At 32.4% G+C, this 14831-nt stretch overlaps 2 protein-coding genes across 2 annotated transcripts in view; one reads left to right on the top strand and one right to left on the bottom strand.

The window, feature by feature from the left end:
• Positions 1 to 10633, top strand: part of LOC145249592 (tafazzin-like) — a 34265-nt gene extending 23632 nt beyond the window's left edge. Inside the window, exons 5-8 of the mRNA XM_080111296.1 lie at positions 170 to 232; positions 3763 to 3815; positions 6007 to 6084; positions 7208 to 10633. Coding sequence (XP_079967422.1) covers positions 170 to 232; positions 3763 to 3815; positions 6007 to 6084; positions 7208 to 7309 — 296 coding nt within the window. The 3' untranslated portion in view covers positions 7310 to 10633. The remainder of the gene's footprint in view (positions 1 to 169; positions 233 to 3762; positions 3816 to 6006; positions 6085 to 7207) is intronic.
• Positions 10634 to 14058: 3425 nt separating this feature from the next.
• LOC145249383 (protein CFDP2-like) lies at positions 14059 to 14625 on the bottom strand. Its single transcript, XM_080110943.1, has one exon. The coding sequence runs from the start codon at positions 14623 to 14625 to the stop codon at positions 14059 to 14061; it is 567 nt and encodes a 188-aa protein (XP_079967069.1).
• Positions 14626 to 14831: the final 206 nt, after the last annotated feature.

Genomic DNA, 14831 nt, shown 5'->3' with positions numbered 1-14831 from the left:
TAAAAGAAAAAAAATCTTTTCCAAAAGATTTCGTTAGTCTATAATATTATACATAAACAGTTTATTAACATTTGATTCGCTAATGCTTTTTTTCTTTTCTTTTATTAGTTTTCTGGTGAATATTTCTGATATTTCACATGGTGAATATTTTTTTTTTTTATCATTCCAGGTGTTGGCCGACTGATAGCCGATTGCAATAATAATTCCTTAGTTTTGCCAATGTGGCACATTGGTAAGTCATGCTTTTAATTTCTTTGGATTGATTTGAAAAGAAAGAATATAAACGTCTACTATTGTACAATCGATTTTTCTTTTCTTTTTTTAATCACATATTAACTAATGAAACAATTATATCTATCTATATACTATCTATATATCTATAAAGTTAAACTTTTTTTATCATTTCTTTATCATCAAAATATTTGATTCTGATACATCGGCTTTTCTTGTGGATTGTTATAACATATTGTTAAGAATAAAATATGATTCGATTTAATTTCTTCCAGAAAATACCTTGGTTGGAATTATTTTCAAATGACTGCTGTTTTAAGAAAAGGGAGATGACTTTGTATTCGTCCGTATAAAGTAACTTCCCTTTCCACACACACACACACACACACACACATATATATGCATATATATATATATATATATATATATATATATATATATATATATAAAAATCAAACGGTTGGTTTGTTCAAAGTCAATAAACTAGAAATTTACATGCCCGTTTTCCATGAAATTTTATGAGTGACTGTTTATCATCTAACTGTGTTTTTAAATATTAAAAAGTAAAAAATATTAACATATTAAAAAATAAACTTTTATTCGTCGAGAATACTTTCCGATTTTAGCCGAGCCAATTACCATATATATATATATATATATATATATATATGTCGCTTATTCTTTACTTTATTCCCCCCTTTACACACACACACACACACACACACACACCTTTTTTAAAGCAGTTTTACATTTGCTTGCTGCTCGGCTGACATCAATAATTGCCGGTCTCACTCGATCCATGCTTGACGGGAATTCACGAGAATTCGGGTAAAATTATGCAAGAGTACCCAACTATTACCATATTAAACAAACTTTGGTTCTTATGCAGAGAGTGATCTGGACATAACTCAACACATGCCCGTCTTTCCTCGGAACATGGCATCAACAGCCGGAGTAAGCTGAGGAAATTAAGCCGGTGTCACCGATGAAGAACAACTTTCAAAACAAAGAAATAAAGCATAAGTTATAAAAATTGTTTGGTCCCCCCGATAAAACTTATTTTAACAAACTCAAAAGTACACTTTTCTTTTTGGGTACTCATGCAGAGAGTGATCTGTGCTGAAATAATAACGTTATTATTTAAAAAGCCATTCTTAACATGGGGGAGGGGAGGGTGTTTTGTACCTATTCTGTACTTTAACCTTACAATTGAATAAAAAAACATATCGTAAAACTTTAATTAAGTGTGGAAATATGATTTAAAAAATAGCGCGGATCACTCTCTGCATTAGCACCTTTTTTTTTTTTTTTTTTCAGAGTTGTTTTTATATTAGAAAATATGATTGCTTTTTCTTTATTAAAACTGTGATACTTATTAGCGCTGTGCATTAAACTAACAACTTATTTAAAAAAAAAAGTTAATTTTCACTTTTGGTCCACCTCCACAATTTTTAACATAGGTAGTGGTTGTTTATTCTGAAAGCCGTTCTTAACATGGGGAGGATGGGGGTATTTATTCCAAAAGCCGTTTTTTACATGGAGAGGTTAGGGGTGTTTATTCTGAAATCCATTCTTAACATGGGAAGATTGAAGGTGTTTATTCCTAATGCCGTTCTTACCATGGGGAGATTGTCGGGTTTTATTCCAAAAGCCGTTCTTATTATTGGGAGGTTGGGGGTGTTTAGTCACGGTCAGATATATTTGGTGGGTTCTTACACTGTTTTGTATAGTTTTTTACTTATTTTCCCAAACTTAACATATTCAACAGAGTCCACGACCATTTGTCTGTTTCAAATACATCGATAAACACTGCGTGTTTTTCTGAGCTGATTAAACTTTTTACATTAAATAAAAACACTAACAAATTATCCACTTATGTAGAAACATAACTTGCGTTACCTTTGCTTTCATTTATTTGTTTTTGGACAACTTTTCGAATTTGTGTATGGTACCCCCCTCCCCCAAATATTATTTGAAACGTAACATTTTTGATTACAAAAACCACAAAAAACAAACACTCGATTAACCGTTTCAACATTTTAGCAACGTTCGGCTTAATCCAATGACTACTGGTCGAGCCCAAGCCATGATTGATGGAAACTCCTAAGGATCCAGGTTAGATTCTGCAAGAGTACCGGTTTTTCTCATTTTTGTATTTTTTTGAAACACTTTTGGAATGGATTGCTGTACTAAGAAACATGCATTTTCTCTTTTTTTTTAGATTTTTCCATTACACCAAATTGAGCCACAGCAACGCGTGGCAGGGTATAGCTAGTATATATATATATATATATATATATATATATATATATATATATATATAGGGTGTCCAAAAAGTCGCTGGAGGGTTTTGAGCTTAAATAAATTCTTTATTTTTGATATCTTTCTGTAATTTTAACACAATCTAAGACATTGAGAAATTTTTTAAAAAATGCAAAATTTAAACAATCTTTACTTATGAAAAATAATGTCTTTTAAATGCTGCCCATTTTCAGGTTCGCATATTCCTGCTCTTTCCAAAACATTCATGACGGATTGCAGAATCTCTGAATTGCAATTTAACTCCCTTATTTTGTTCCTGATGTTTTCCTTCAATTCTTACAGAGTTTGGGGTTCGTTAACATAGATTCTCTTTAAGATATCCAAAAATAAGGGAGTTAAATCGCACTCCAGAAATTCTGCAATCTCTAATGTTTTGGAAAGAGCAGGAATATGCGAAGCTGAAAATGGGCAACATTTAAAAGACACTATTTTTCATAAATAAAGATTGTTTGAATTTTGCATAAAAAAATTTCCCAATATCTTAGTCAGATTACAGGAAGATATCGTAAAAAAATAAAGACTCTATTTAAGTTCAAAACCCTTCAGTGACTTTTTGGACACCCTATATATATATATATATATATATATATATATATATATATATATATATATATATATATAACCGTTGAAAAAAAAGATTTTCCTGCGCATATTTTGATTAAAACGGTTTCACAATTGAAAGAATATTTGGTACTTGTACATTTTAATGAAGACATTAAAAAATGAAAATATCGAAAAAAGGTTATATTGCACATATCTGTTATGGAACGAAGTTCTCCGAAAAAAAATTTCACTTAATTTTATCAAGTTTTTTTTTTTTTCTACAGCGAAAAAGTAATTTGTTATGATACCAAGCAAAAGGTTCGATTTTTAGGAAGAAAAGCTAGTATTAAAGATGGGGGAGGGGGGAGTGTTGGCGCTTTACATTGAGTTATCTCCCCGTGGCGTGTTTAACAAATTCCATAATGGCTGACTTCAACGCGCTCTCATAAGAACATGTTTTTCTGCAGTAAAAAAAAAAGATACTCGATCAAATTAAATGAATTTTGGGGGGGGAGATCTTTAGTCCAAAACGGATACGTACAATATAACCTTTTTTCGATATTTTCATTAAAAACTGTACAAGTACCGAATATTTATTTTAATTTAAAATGTAGATATATTTTTCTCAATATTTTTTTTTTGTTATTTTTGTTAACTCCATTTCAGGGATGGATTCCATTTTGCCTAACAAAAGACCTTACATCCCAAGAATAGGACAAGTGAGTTTTGTTCAAGTTTTCACCTTTTTCTTGCATATAAAGTTATTTTTTTGAGCTGTAATATGCAAAAAAGATAACCTCTGGAACGTTGATTCCTTTGAATAAATAGTATATGTAGAATTCATGCGGGAATAAAAGTATATAAAAGTTTGTTTTCAGTATTAAAATCTACTTGTGAAACAGTATATTTTTTATTAGTCAAATTGTAAACAGACAGACAGGAATATGACTTTATAATAATAGATTAAGTAGCCTGAACAATAGGTAACATGAAAACATTTTTCAGTTCAGACTAAAAATCATTCAACAAGGGGAATAACTTTTACTTTTAATTATCTCCAGCAAAGAGATTGTTTTTGGTAGAGTTTGCTTGTGCTCTCATATCGCTTAACTAATCGTTACCAAACTTTGTCAAAATATCTGTCATGGTGCAACTGATTTAATTGTGGGATATATATAGTTCAAGGTGAAAATCACGCTTTTGCTAATAGCTTTCTGTTCTACTCATCGTGGACTTACTACTTGTCCTATATTGTAGCCAATGAAATCATGCATTGTATATAACCTTATTTTGTCCTTTAATCCTCATATTCCACACACTTGGCAACATTTATTGGATGTGTTTCTATCTGTATTTTGTTTAATTTTCAATTTTTTTAGCAATTATCGAGACTTAACTAGGACTCGAACAAGATCACCATTTTGTTTTTTGTTTTAACTCAACAAGTTATACACTACTTTTATTTTTAAGTAAAAACACCTTAAAATTAGTTCAAACACAAAACTTTATCCATATAGGTAGAAGAGTAACTTGCTTTTAATAATATTTATTTGTTGTATATTCATTTTTTTTTTTTTTTTTTTTTTTTTTTGTTGACTATTTTGGAAAATTCCCCAAAATATATTTGAATAACGAGGCTATTGAGGTTGTCCAGAATTTTGTTACGCTAGTGATACTACTAGAACATAGGAAGGAGCAAATGTAGTACGATTGCAATGATTAAAAGTGAATATAGTAAGTCTTGGAAACTTCTAGCAGTAAATTGTTACTGTTGTCAACCAAATAGAGAGTCTATCAGACATTTTATGCAGTGTGGTGATGTATGGAAGTTAAATCTAGCCAGTAAAGATTGAATATATTGTATTAAGAGAAATGATGAGAATAATATAATGGATGTGTCATGTGAGAAGTCTGAAGACTTTTTATATAATGTCTCCAGAAGATACTTGGCATCACATGAAGAGACAGAGTGCTGCACACAGGTGTTGGGGAGGGCAGGCAGTTACAACGTGGAGTCCATCATGAATCAATGCCAACTCAATTGGCTGGGGCACATTATTCGAATGCTCAGCCATAGACTACCATGTAGAATCCTCTTTGGTCAATTGTTCCAAGACCAACACAGTGTCGTTTCAAAGACCACATCAAGAAGGGGTGTCGAGTATGCCCCTCTTCACTAGAGAAACTTGTTTCCAGCTAGGATCTCTGGCGCTCCCTCTGCTCACAGGAAGTGGACTGCATTGAAAAGCGAATACAGGACCATGCAGTGAGGTGTGCAAAGAGGCATGCTTAACAGGCCATCCTTGGCACGTTCTTCACATGCCTGATCTGTGACCGTACTTGCGGGTCCAGGATTGGACTATTTCAAAATCAGCAGACTCACAAGAAGGAGATTGTCATCATTGGATAACAATGGACAACCAAAAAGAAGAAGAAGAAGAAGAAGAAGAAGAAGAAGAAGAAGAATGTGAGTTTTTAAATCAATCTTTGTTCTGATGACCTCTGAACAGTATGGAGGAGATGTGTGCAAAACAGGAGACTTTGTTCGTATGGCCATGTTGAAAGAATGAATGATAGTTCTTAGGTCAATAGATGTAGAACAGTTGAGGTAGCAATAATGATTTACTTGAGGAAAAAAGGCTAGGCAAAAACCTGGCCAGAGATAAGTTAGATTGGAATTTGTCACTTTTTAAAAGCCATTAAACACATGCCAACATGTAAAACATGTGAAATCGAATTTGATGATTGAATTTCAACCTTTTTTGTTTTTTTAAATCTTTTTCCTTTTTTTTTATTGTTTTAATCTTTTTTTTTTGTCGTTTTCCTTATCTAGTTTTCCTTTTTTTAAGTCTTTTTTTTTTTCTTTTTTATCTTGTTTTCCATTATTTTTTTTTTTAATCCTTTTTGCAGACTGTGACAATTTTGATTGGAGAGCCAATGCATTTTAAATCTGAGGTTGACAGTTTACGACAAGCTGGGAAAACTGCTGTAAGATATTTTTGTATTTTGAATTATGAATAAATCAGTTCTTGTCCAGAATTCCGTCTATATTAAAAAAATGAAAGAAAAAAAGAAAGAAAAATCTGTATGATGTATGCACCCATAATGAAATGAAAATATCATATTCCAAAAATCGTGTAAATTAATCAAATAATTTTATTTTTAAACTAGCAGAACCGGTTTCTTGGCATTGCCTAAGAAGATGTAAAGAAATGTTAAGTAAAAAAATATAAAATATTTATTGAATTTTTAAGTACCTGTGTATCAGCATTGCTCACTGGAAATATGACACAAAGCTATAAAAGATTGGGTAAGACTCCCCCCTCCCAAAATTATGATTTGTGAGTCACATAAAATAGTGACTATGGATAAACTGCTAAAAACATTTAACTCAGATGTGTAGTTCTTATTTTTCCCCCTATCCCATAGGCCCTCTTACGACCCCATTCTACACCATTGTTATATTATAGTCCGAAGATTCCAAATAATACGAATAAAACTTACACAATCAAAAACTGGTTTAATATTCGACATCTGTCTATGTTTTTTTTTTCATATACATTAATTACAATTAATATTTAAGAATACAATTTTTATTTTTAATTTTTATTTATTTAAAATTAATGAGAGAGGAAAACTTTTATTTATTGTTTAGCATTAGACTTAATTTGGAGCTGAATGTATGAAATGATATTAACTACTACAATGTACAGATCCTTAAAAAAAAAAAGGTAAGATTAATCTAGTCTAATTTAGATGTCATCTTAATTTATTTATCTAAAATTCACAGTTGACTTTTGCTTTCATTTTAATAATCACTTTTTAACTTGAGCCTACTGTCAAGGAGTTAAGCAATTGTTTTAAATTAAAACGAAAAATTGTCTTAAAAATAATTATATTGATTAATTAGTGTACACAATAAAAACAAAGGCAGACAGTGGATTTGAGATCATTTTTTGATTGTGCAAGTTTTAGTTTCCCAAATTCATCTTTCAAATTGGTACATTAATGCCAAAAATAATATTAAAAATAACAGACAAAAATAACTTTTTGAGATATTTTAAGAAAACAGATAAATATTTTATAATTAATAATTTGTTTATTTTTTCAGCGTGAAATTCGAAAACATGTTACAGACAAGATCCAAGAAGAAATGAAATCCCTGAGGAAAAGAGCAGAACAATATCACTCAGAAAAATTGAATAAATCTTAATAGGGTCTTTCATTGTGGTGTCAAGCACATTCTCTGTAAGAGTATCGACGTCAAAAGCATTCGCTACCAAATCAAAATCTTCACTTTTTTTTTCTTTTTCAAATATTAAGCGAGTGTCAGTTGGGGGGAGTGGGGGCAAAGAGAGAGAATAATAACAACAAAATAAATAAAACCATTTTTTTCCTTTTATTCATTTTTTTTTCTTTTTTAAAAATGAAAAGGATTTTTTAGAATTTTTTTTTTCTATCTTCATAATGCCCTCCTCTCTTTCAACTATCTGTACATATTTAAACGGATTTTAGTAGTACTACATTTTATAATTGTTTTTATATGTGGATACGTAAGATTTAAATAATAATATTTGTAAATTAAAAAATATATTCCTAATTAGATATTTTCACCTCGCAACTTTTCCAAAAAACGCACCAGAAAAAATTGTGGAACAAAGAAAATGGAAATGCTAACGTGACATTGAAGAGTTCAACTTGAAGAAAACCAGCATGCTAGTTGAATAACTTTAACAGTGTAGAGTAGTAAATCAGACGTATTATATATGGAGAGACATCCTTTAAACCAACACTGTTAATCTCTCACCTCAAATCGATATTAGACTAACAAATTCACGTACAAAATTTTGCATAATCAAATAAATGAGGCTCTCCAAAACTGTATTACCTTGCCATCCAAGATCAGACCACTTTACACTTTTTTTTTATATGACATTACCAAAATGAATTTTCATATACAATTGTGGAAAATTACCAACGTTTACATTTTTTTTTTTTTTTATACTGTTATGATTCCAGAAGGGTCTGGAAGAAAGACACAACTGGTATTTAATGGAAACAAAATCTAACCGAACAGAAAATTAAATACAACAAATAAAGAGTGTGAGTATACGTCAGACTGAATGTCAAGTGTGTATGACTTGTCTACTAACGCCGAGAGACATATTCTCCCAGTTTTTATAATAAGTAGAAGAGTCCATAATTATCCATAGGGTGGACACACTATAACATGTACCAAGGCCCAAAGACCACTCAAGATAACAATTAAATTTCCATCTCTAAAGAAATGAAATGCGACCAACAGTATTTAAAACTCATGCAACAAATTGTGTTACAGAAAAAAAAAATATTGTGCTGTGAAAGGAATGATTTTGTAGCGCAATATGAATAAGTTGTACGTCAAAATGTGTTCACATATCCTAGAGATGACGGATGACACACATTGGGAGTTTGTTTAAAGTGAAACTCGTTGGTGCAGAGCCAGCCTTAGTCGCTCATCCTAACCAGCCTGATTCAGCGGCAGGACAGGGTCAAGAGAGTTGGAGGCCAGGTGGGATGCAGGCACTCCATCATCCTCCTACATACAGAGCCTGGTATTCTCAAATTATCACCCATCTGGTATTGGCCAAACTCAATGTTGCTTAACTTCAGTGATCTAATGAGAACCGAGATGTTGATGCGATTATGCCGTATTTGCATCGCAAAATAAAATATGCATCGATCTACAATAGAACAGGAATCAACTGACAGCGACTGGGCAATATTTATCGATTTATAGAACCGTTATAAAGAAATATGTGAACTGATGGACCTGGCAGTTATATGGAAACAGGCTGACAACAAGATAGAAAATGGCCGCTGAGTTTCAGTTTTGTATAAAAACTAAAACTGAAACTAATCCTTACTCCACTGATGAATTATGAAGATAATTATTTGTAAGGAAAGTTTGCTCCATTCAAAAAAAGAATTCTTATGTATTGAAATGACAAAATCCATTGTTTGAAAATTTCCGTTTTCAACCAATAATTGACTGCGAATAACGGTTCAGTGTAAAAGTAAATTACAGATTTCACACCTCCGTGGCTATTAACTGATGCTACTCAATCCATGGAATCATTTTGGACTTGTTAGACAGCTTTATGATAAATATTATTTCTTCAGTCTGCATGGAATCATTATCATAAGTATCATTTACAAGACTTGTTGGACGTATTCTATGAACTCATCGGCCATTTTCTTTTGAGGTCGCTGTGTTTACACATTAGATTTATCACTATCAAAGGGTTGTATAAAGAAGTATGAGATGCAAAACAGAGACAGTCAATTTCACACTTTCTTGTTCATTTATAATCTCTAATTAAATTATGCTGTAGAACCATACACATTCTTCTACAACTGCTGACCACCAACGCTTGTGTGCCATAGTTTTCTGATTGTTCACATCTCTTTTTGTTCTGATTCTGATCATGTCGTCATGACAATTGTAAAGATTGCAAGCACTGATTTACAAGTATGCAAAAAAAAAATCAACATGAACTCGCAAAAGGAAACACAAATTTCAATATGATGTGCATATATCAGTTGGGCTCTGAGTGTGTGTGATATAGCATTACAGATAAAGAACTGGCAAACATCTGTTTGGTATGTTGAGGCATCTTTGTCATTTCTCAAAGTCGTCAGTTCATCTTATCATCTCTTTACATCTGCCACAATCTGCTCCTGTCTGCAATCAGTCACAAACAACTCTGACCATTAAATATATTAACTTCCGGTCGCTTCTCTCCTTTTTTTGGGGAATCGTTTCCTCCTATTGTCTTGGGCCATGGCTTTTTCTGCTTCTGACAACCTTTCCCTTCCCGGTGAATCACCTTCCAACGTTACCCAAAGTCCTGGTTCAAGATGGAGAATATTACATCCATGGCATCACAATGTGAGTTTACAATAACTTGCTCAAACAAAACAAACTACGGTTGAGAAGTAAACTATTCCAATGGCACAGTGAAAGAACAAATGGTTGCAGTACTTGCTATTCTTGAACAGACAAAGATATTGACATAGGCCACAGCCTTCACACCTCAAGAGGAGAAGTTTGACAAACAAGTTTAGAAACCACAAATATATTAATCACCACCAAACTAGGGCCTAAATTGCAACACAAGAATATCACAAACACTCAGAAACCTATCTCTACCAATCACATGACTACTCAAAAATGTCCTGGCAAGTGAATCCATCCAAATGCTTTGTGGTTGTATGAGGAGAACTTGTACTGTAGAATGTCGGAGGGACGTCCTTTGACCTAACACTGGCTTACTCCCTTCTGAAATCATCTTGAACTAACCCATCCATGTGCAATATTTGACATTAGAAAATAAATGAACCTCTATAAAACAGTATTGATTCACCATCTGAGAAACGAAAAACACATTACTCTCGTCACTTTGAGAGTTTTATAAACACAAACACAAATTCCTTTTGCTTTTATGAAATTGGTTTAAGATTTTCAATATCAAAAGTATATAAAAGATCAGATGTCCAGATGTTTTTTGTTTTCTTTTTTGTATTGAAACATTTGCTTTTTCTCCAGAATTCCACCATATCAAGTAAAGATTAGATACCCGTAGCAGAAGACAAAGATTGGCAAACATTTCAAGTGACACCGGTTGCTTGACCTTGACATTGCCGTTGGTTGTTTGTAAACACGTTAAATAGCAGAGATGGTCGAATGTTCATGAGCAAGATTTTTTTTAATATATTTACAAAACTTATAAAGATTTAAAAGAAAAAATATATATTTACAAAACATTTTCTTTAATATTAAATATTTATAAAACTTTTAAGGATGAAAAAAACCAAAACTTTTTTCTCTATTTATGCAAAACTTTTTAATATAAGTAATAAAACAAACGTATTTAAACAAAATATATTTAAATAAATGGGTGTCTTTCTCAGTGCGTTCTTTTTATATATTTACAGAACTTTTTAATAAAACTAATGTCTGCTATTTGATGTGTTTACAAACAACCACCAGCAATGTCAAGGTCAAACAACCGGTGCCACTTGAAATGTTTGCCAATCTTTGTCTTCTGCTATGAGGTATCTAAGCTTTACTTGATCCATTCCATTTATATTAAAAAACAAAAATAAAGAAAAATCTATATTATGTAGATACTCATGAAGAAATAAAAATATCATATTCCTACACTTACATAAAATGATCAAGTGGTTTTATTTTTATAAAGTAAATCATTTTTAAGCGATTAGTTGGAATTTGTAGGCATGATAACATAAATCTCACAAGTAGAAAGTATTGAGTTATCTTCCTCTTCCTTTTTTTTAAATTGTTTTCAAAATGGTGGACAAGACAGCTGTTCTTCTGTTACTCATAAAATTTTATTTTCTTATTTAAAAATAAAACTACTTGATCAATTCATATGATTTTTGGAATATGATACTTTTATTTTGTCACAGGTACATTATTCAGATTTTTCTTTATTTTTGTGTTTAATATCAAAGGGAATTCTAGGCAAGAACCAAATATTTAATTAATGTAGATTTATTTGATAGGCTTGATTCTGTCGTTAGTATTGGTTTCTTCTTCTTCACCCGCTCACATCATGAACTCTACTAGAGATGACACTTCCTGGATCAAGATGTCAACAGATGATGTTGTTGCAGTTTCTGTAACTTTCTTTCTTTTACAGAATTGGGTTGTTGGCCCTATTCTAACCCCTAACCTGGAGTAGTCTTTGAGAGACCTGGAAGACAACATGCAAAACAGTCATGCATAAGTAAGAGCTTATGAGACCGATTAGATCCAAACATGACACATCTGACTTCATCAGTCCTCATCGTTATTCACATGTCTCAAGAATAGAATTAGACATAAGGATGTTTTTGTTTTTAATGTGCAGAAATATCCAGCTCCCCCCAAAAAGAGGCATGTTTAAAAAATTTAAATTGCATCAGTCTAGAAGGAGTTCTTCTTCAATGACTGAGGAGGGAAAAGATGAAATGTAATATAAGAAGAGATACTACACTTTGATCTAACCAAAAGACCAAGCAGTCAAGCCTGCAAATTTACCAATGATTCGATGGATTTTTAATTGAAAATTTATTGGATAAAATAGCTATTCCAAAAAACATTTTCTTCTGGTCTAAATGAATGCTATTTTTTCCACATATCCTAACTCTATTAACATCAAAATGGTTTATACTTATTCACTTCTATGATGCAGCATTACATTTCAAAATACTGTATATATAGTAATCTGCAAATACAAACACCTTTAGGCATTCATAATTTGTAAACTTATTTTATAAACAAGTTTTGAATAGATTAATATTCTGTAATATACATTTGTAATTTGTATATTTCTTTTTATAAATGCAATAGTTTTGTCGATAGTAGTTTTATAATTGTTAATAATTAAAACAATTTAATAAAGAATGTTTCAAAAACTTAGAATTTCGTTTTCTTTAATTTATAAGGAAGACAATTTACATGAAAATTTCCGGTTTATGCATTAATGAAATGTTTATTGATGGGATGAAGAGATACTACACTTTGAAATATTTAAATATGAAATTATTACATAAGGAACAAATTAGGCACAAGGCCATTCAAAAGTGTGGGGATAATGGGTGCTGTTGGTCATTATTGGTCAGAAATACTTAAAATTGTCTATTCTACTCTTAACTAGAATTATATCAGTTACCACAATACCACATTCACTCTAGAGGCTTCCCTATTTAAGTTAAACCCAAATTTGAAAAAGTTTTATTGAATCATACACTTTGATTTTAGTCAAAAAAATAAATTTTAGATAAAAAGTAAAAATCAATAAATAATTGTTTTTTCTTGGACAAAATTTTTTGTCTACTATAAATTACACATTATCACCAAAATACCACATTCACTTCATGGTTTTAATCCTAGTCTTAATAAAAAAAGACAACAAACCATAAAAAATAATGTTTTTATGACATTTTTAAATGAAGAAAACAAAAACCTTTGATTTAATCGGAAATTTACTATTGTATTATCTTTTAATGGGAATGGATAGTGTAGTATTGGTTCTTTTGTCAGAAGATCACATTCCTAAGAATTACCTCCTCCATTTTTTTTTTTTTTTTTTTTTAAAGGTGTTAGAGGGAGTATCTTCCCAGGTATTTCGCTGTTCTTGGAAGGAGGGGGTTAATGTAGTATCTGTTCTGTTGTCATGTCATCTTTCCAGGGACTACCTCCTCCTTTTTTTGTTGGTGGAGGAAATAACATAGTATCTATTATGTTGTCATGACACCATACTCTATAATATTGTCTTTATGGAGGACTCCTCCTCAATATCACCTTTTTTTTTTTCTCGAGAGTGTTGTATAGTATCTTCTGTCATAACATCCTACCAGGCATTACCACCTTTTTTTTGGGGGGGGGGGCACAGTATAGTGTATGTTTGTTCTTCATGATACCATCTTTTCAGGATTACCTTCTTTCTTTGGAGGAAGGTAAATGTAATATTTGTTCTATTGTTAACATTCTCCCAACCATTACCTTCTCCTTTTTGTGGTGTGGATAGTGTAGTATATGTTGGTTCACCATGTCTCAGGCTAGCAAAAGTATACACTCAGAGGGAACAGATATTTGCTAGTTCTATTTATTAATCTTAAGTTAAAAGTATATTCATGTTGTCTTCCAGGTTTCTCAAAGACTACTCCACTGCTCTTCAATTGTCTCTTGCTGTAGATGCTCAAGCACACTGAACTTGTTGTTTCGTAGTTCTGTCCTGAATTCCTCTGCCTTTGCCTTTTCAAGTTGTGGACATTGAACTTGTGTGCTGGTCTTCCTACCTGGTCTTTGTAGGCCCTCAGCTTTGTTCTCACTACTGCCATAACCAGGTGGTGGTCTGATACCACGTTTGCATCTAGCTTCACTCTGACATTGTGCAGACTCCGTCTCCACTTTCACACGATTGTGACATGACCAATTTGGTTCTGCCTTTCCATCAGGGGAAATCCATGTGGTCCTGTGGATAGTGAAAAAAGAGTTCCCCCAATGACCAGGTCGTTGAAAGTACAGAATTCAGTGAACATCTCTCCATTCTCAATCTGTTCTCCAGTGCCATGTCTGCCCATGATAAGGTCTGTGTCCATGTTGTCGATGCCAATCTTGGCGTTCAAATCTCCCATCAAGATCTTCATGTCTCTCTTTGGTGGTCTGTCCACAGTTGCTTGAATCTGCTCATAAAACTTACCTTTGTCTTTAATATCTGCTGCATTGGTAGGGGCGTAACACTGTATTATAGTGACTTTCCTGCTTTTGGAGTTGAATCTTGCCATGAGAATTCTTGAAGATACAGATTCCCAGGACAACAGTGCTTGCGTTGCTTCGGGCGTCATCAGTAGTGCTACACCGTACATGTGTGGTTGACCTTCTTGTCCAAAGTAGATGATGTCTCCACTTGTCAGTCTTGTTCTTCTATTCCATAAGGTATCATACAGTCCTAAGATCTTAAGGTTGTATCTGTGCATCTTACTACACCTGTGCAGTCTTGCCTGTCTCGTATAGGGTTCTGATGTTCCAGGTCTCTATTCTGGTCTTGGCCTTGATCGTCAGAAGGGTTGTCAGTGCATTGGCTTCCCGGAGGCTTTCACCCGCTCACATCATGAATTCTACTAGAGAGGACACTTCCTGGATCAAGAAGTCAACAGATGATGTCGTTGCAGTTTCTGTAACT

This window comes from Euprymna scolopes, chromosome 28 (assembly GCF_053919585.1).
Source record: "Euprymna scolopes isolate OS-2025 chromosome 28, ASM5391958v1, whole genome shotgun sequence".
NCBI lineage: Eukaryota > Metazoa > Mollusca > Cephalopoda > Sepiida > Sepiolidae > Euprymna > Euprymna scolopes.
The sequence above is the reverse complement of the archived record's forward strand: the minus strand, read 5'-3'. Positions and strand labels throughout refer to the sequence as shown.

What these genes read in the sequence shown, in the direction of transcription:
- LOC145249383 (XM_080110943.1), bottom strand. Translation starts at nt 14,625, where the DNA reads ATGCACAGATACAACCTTAAGATCTTAGGACTGTATGATACCTTATGG.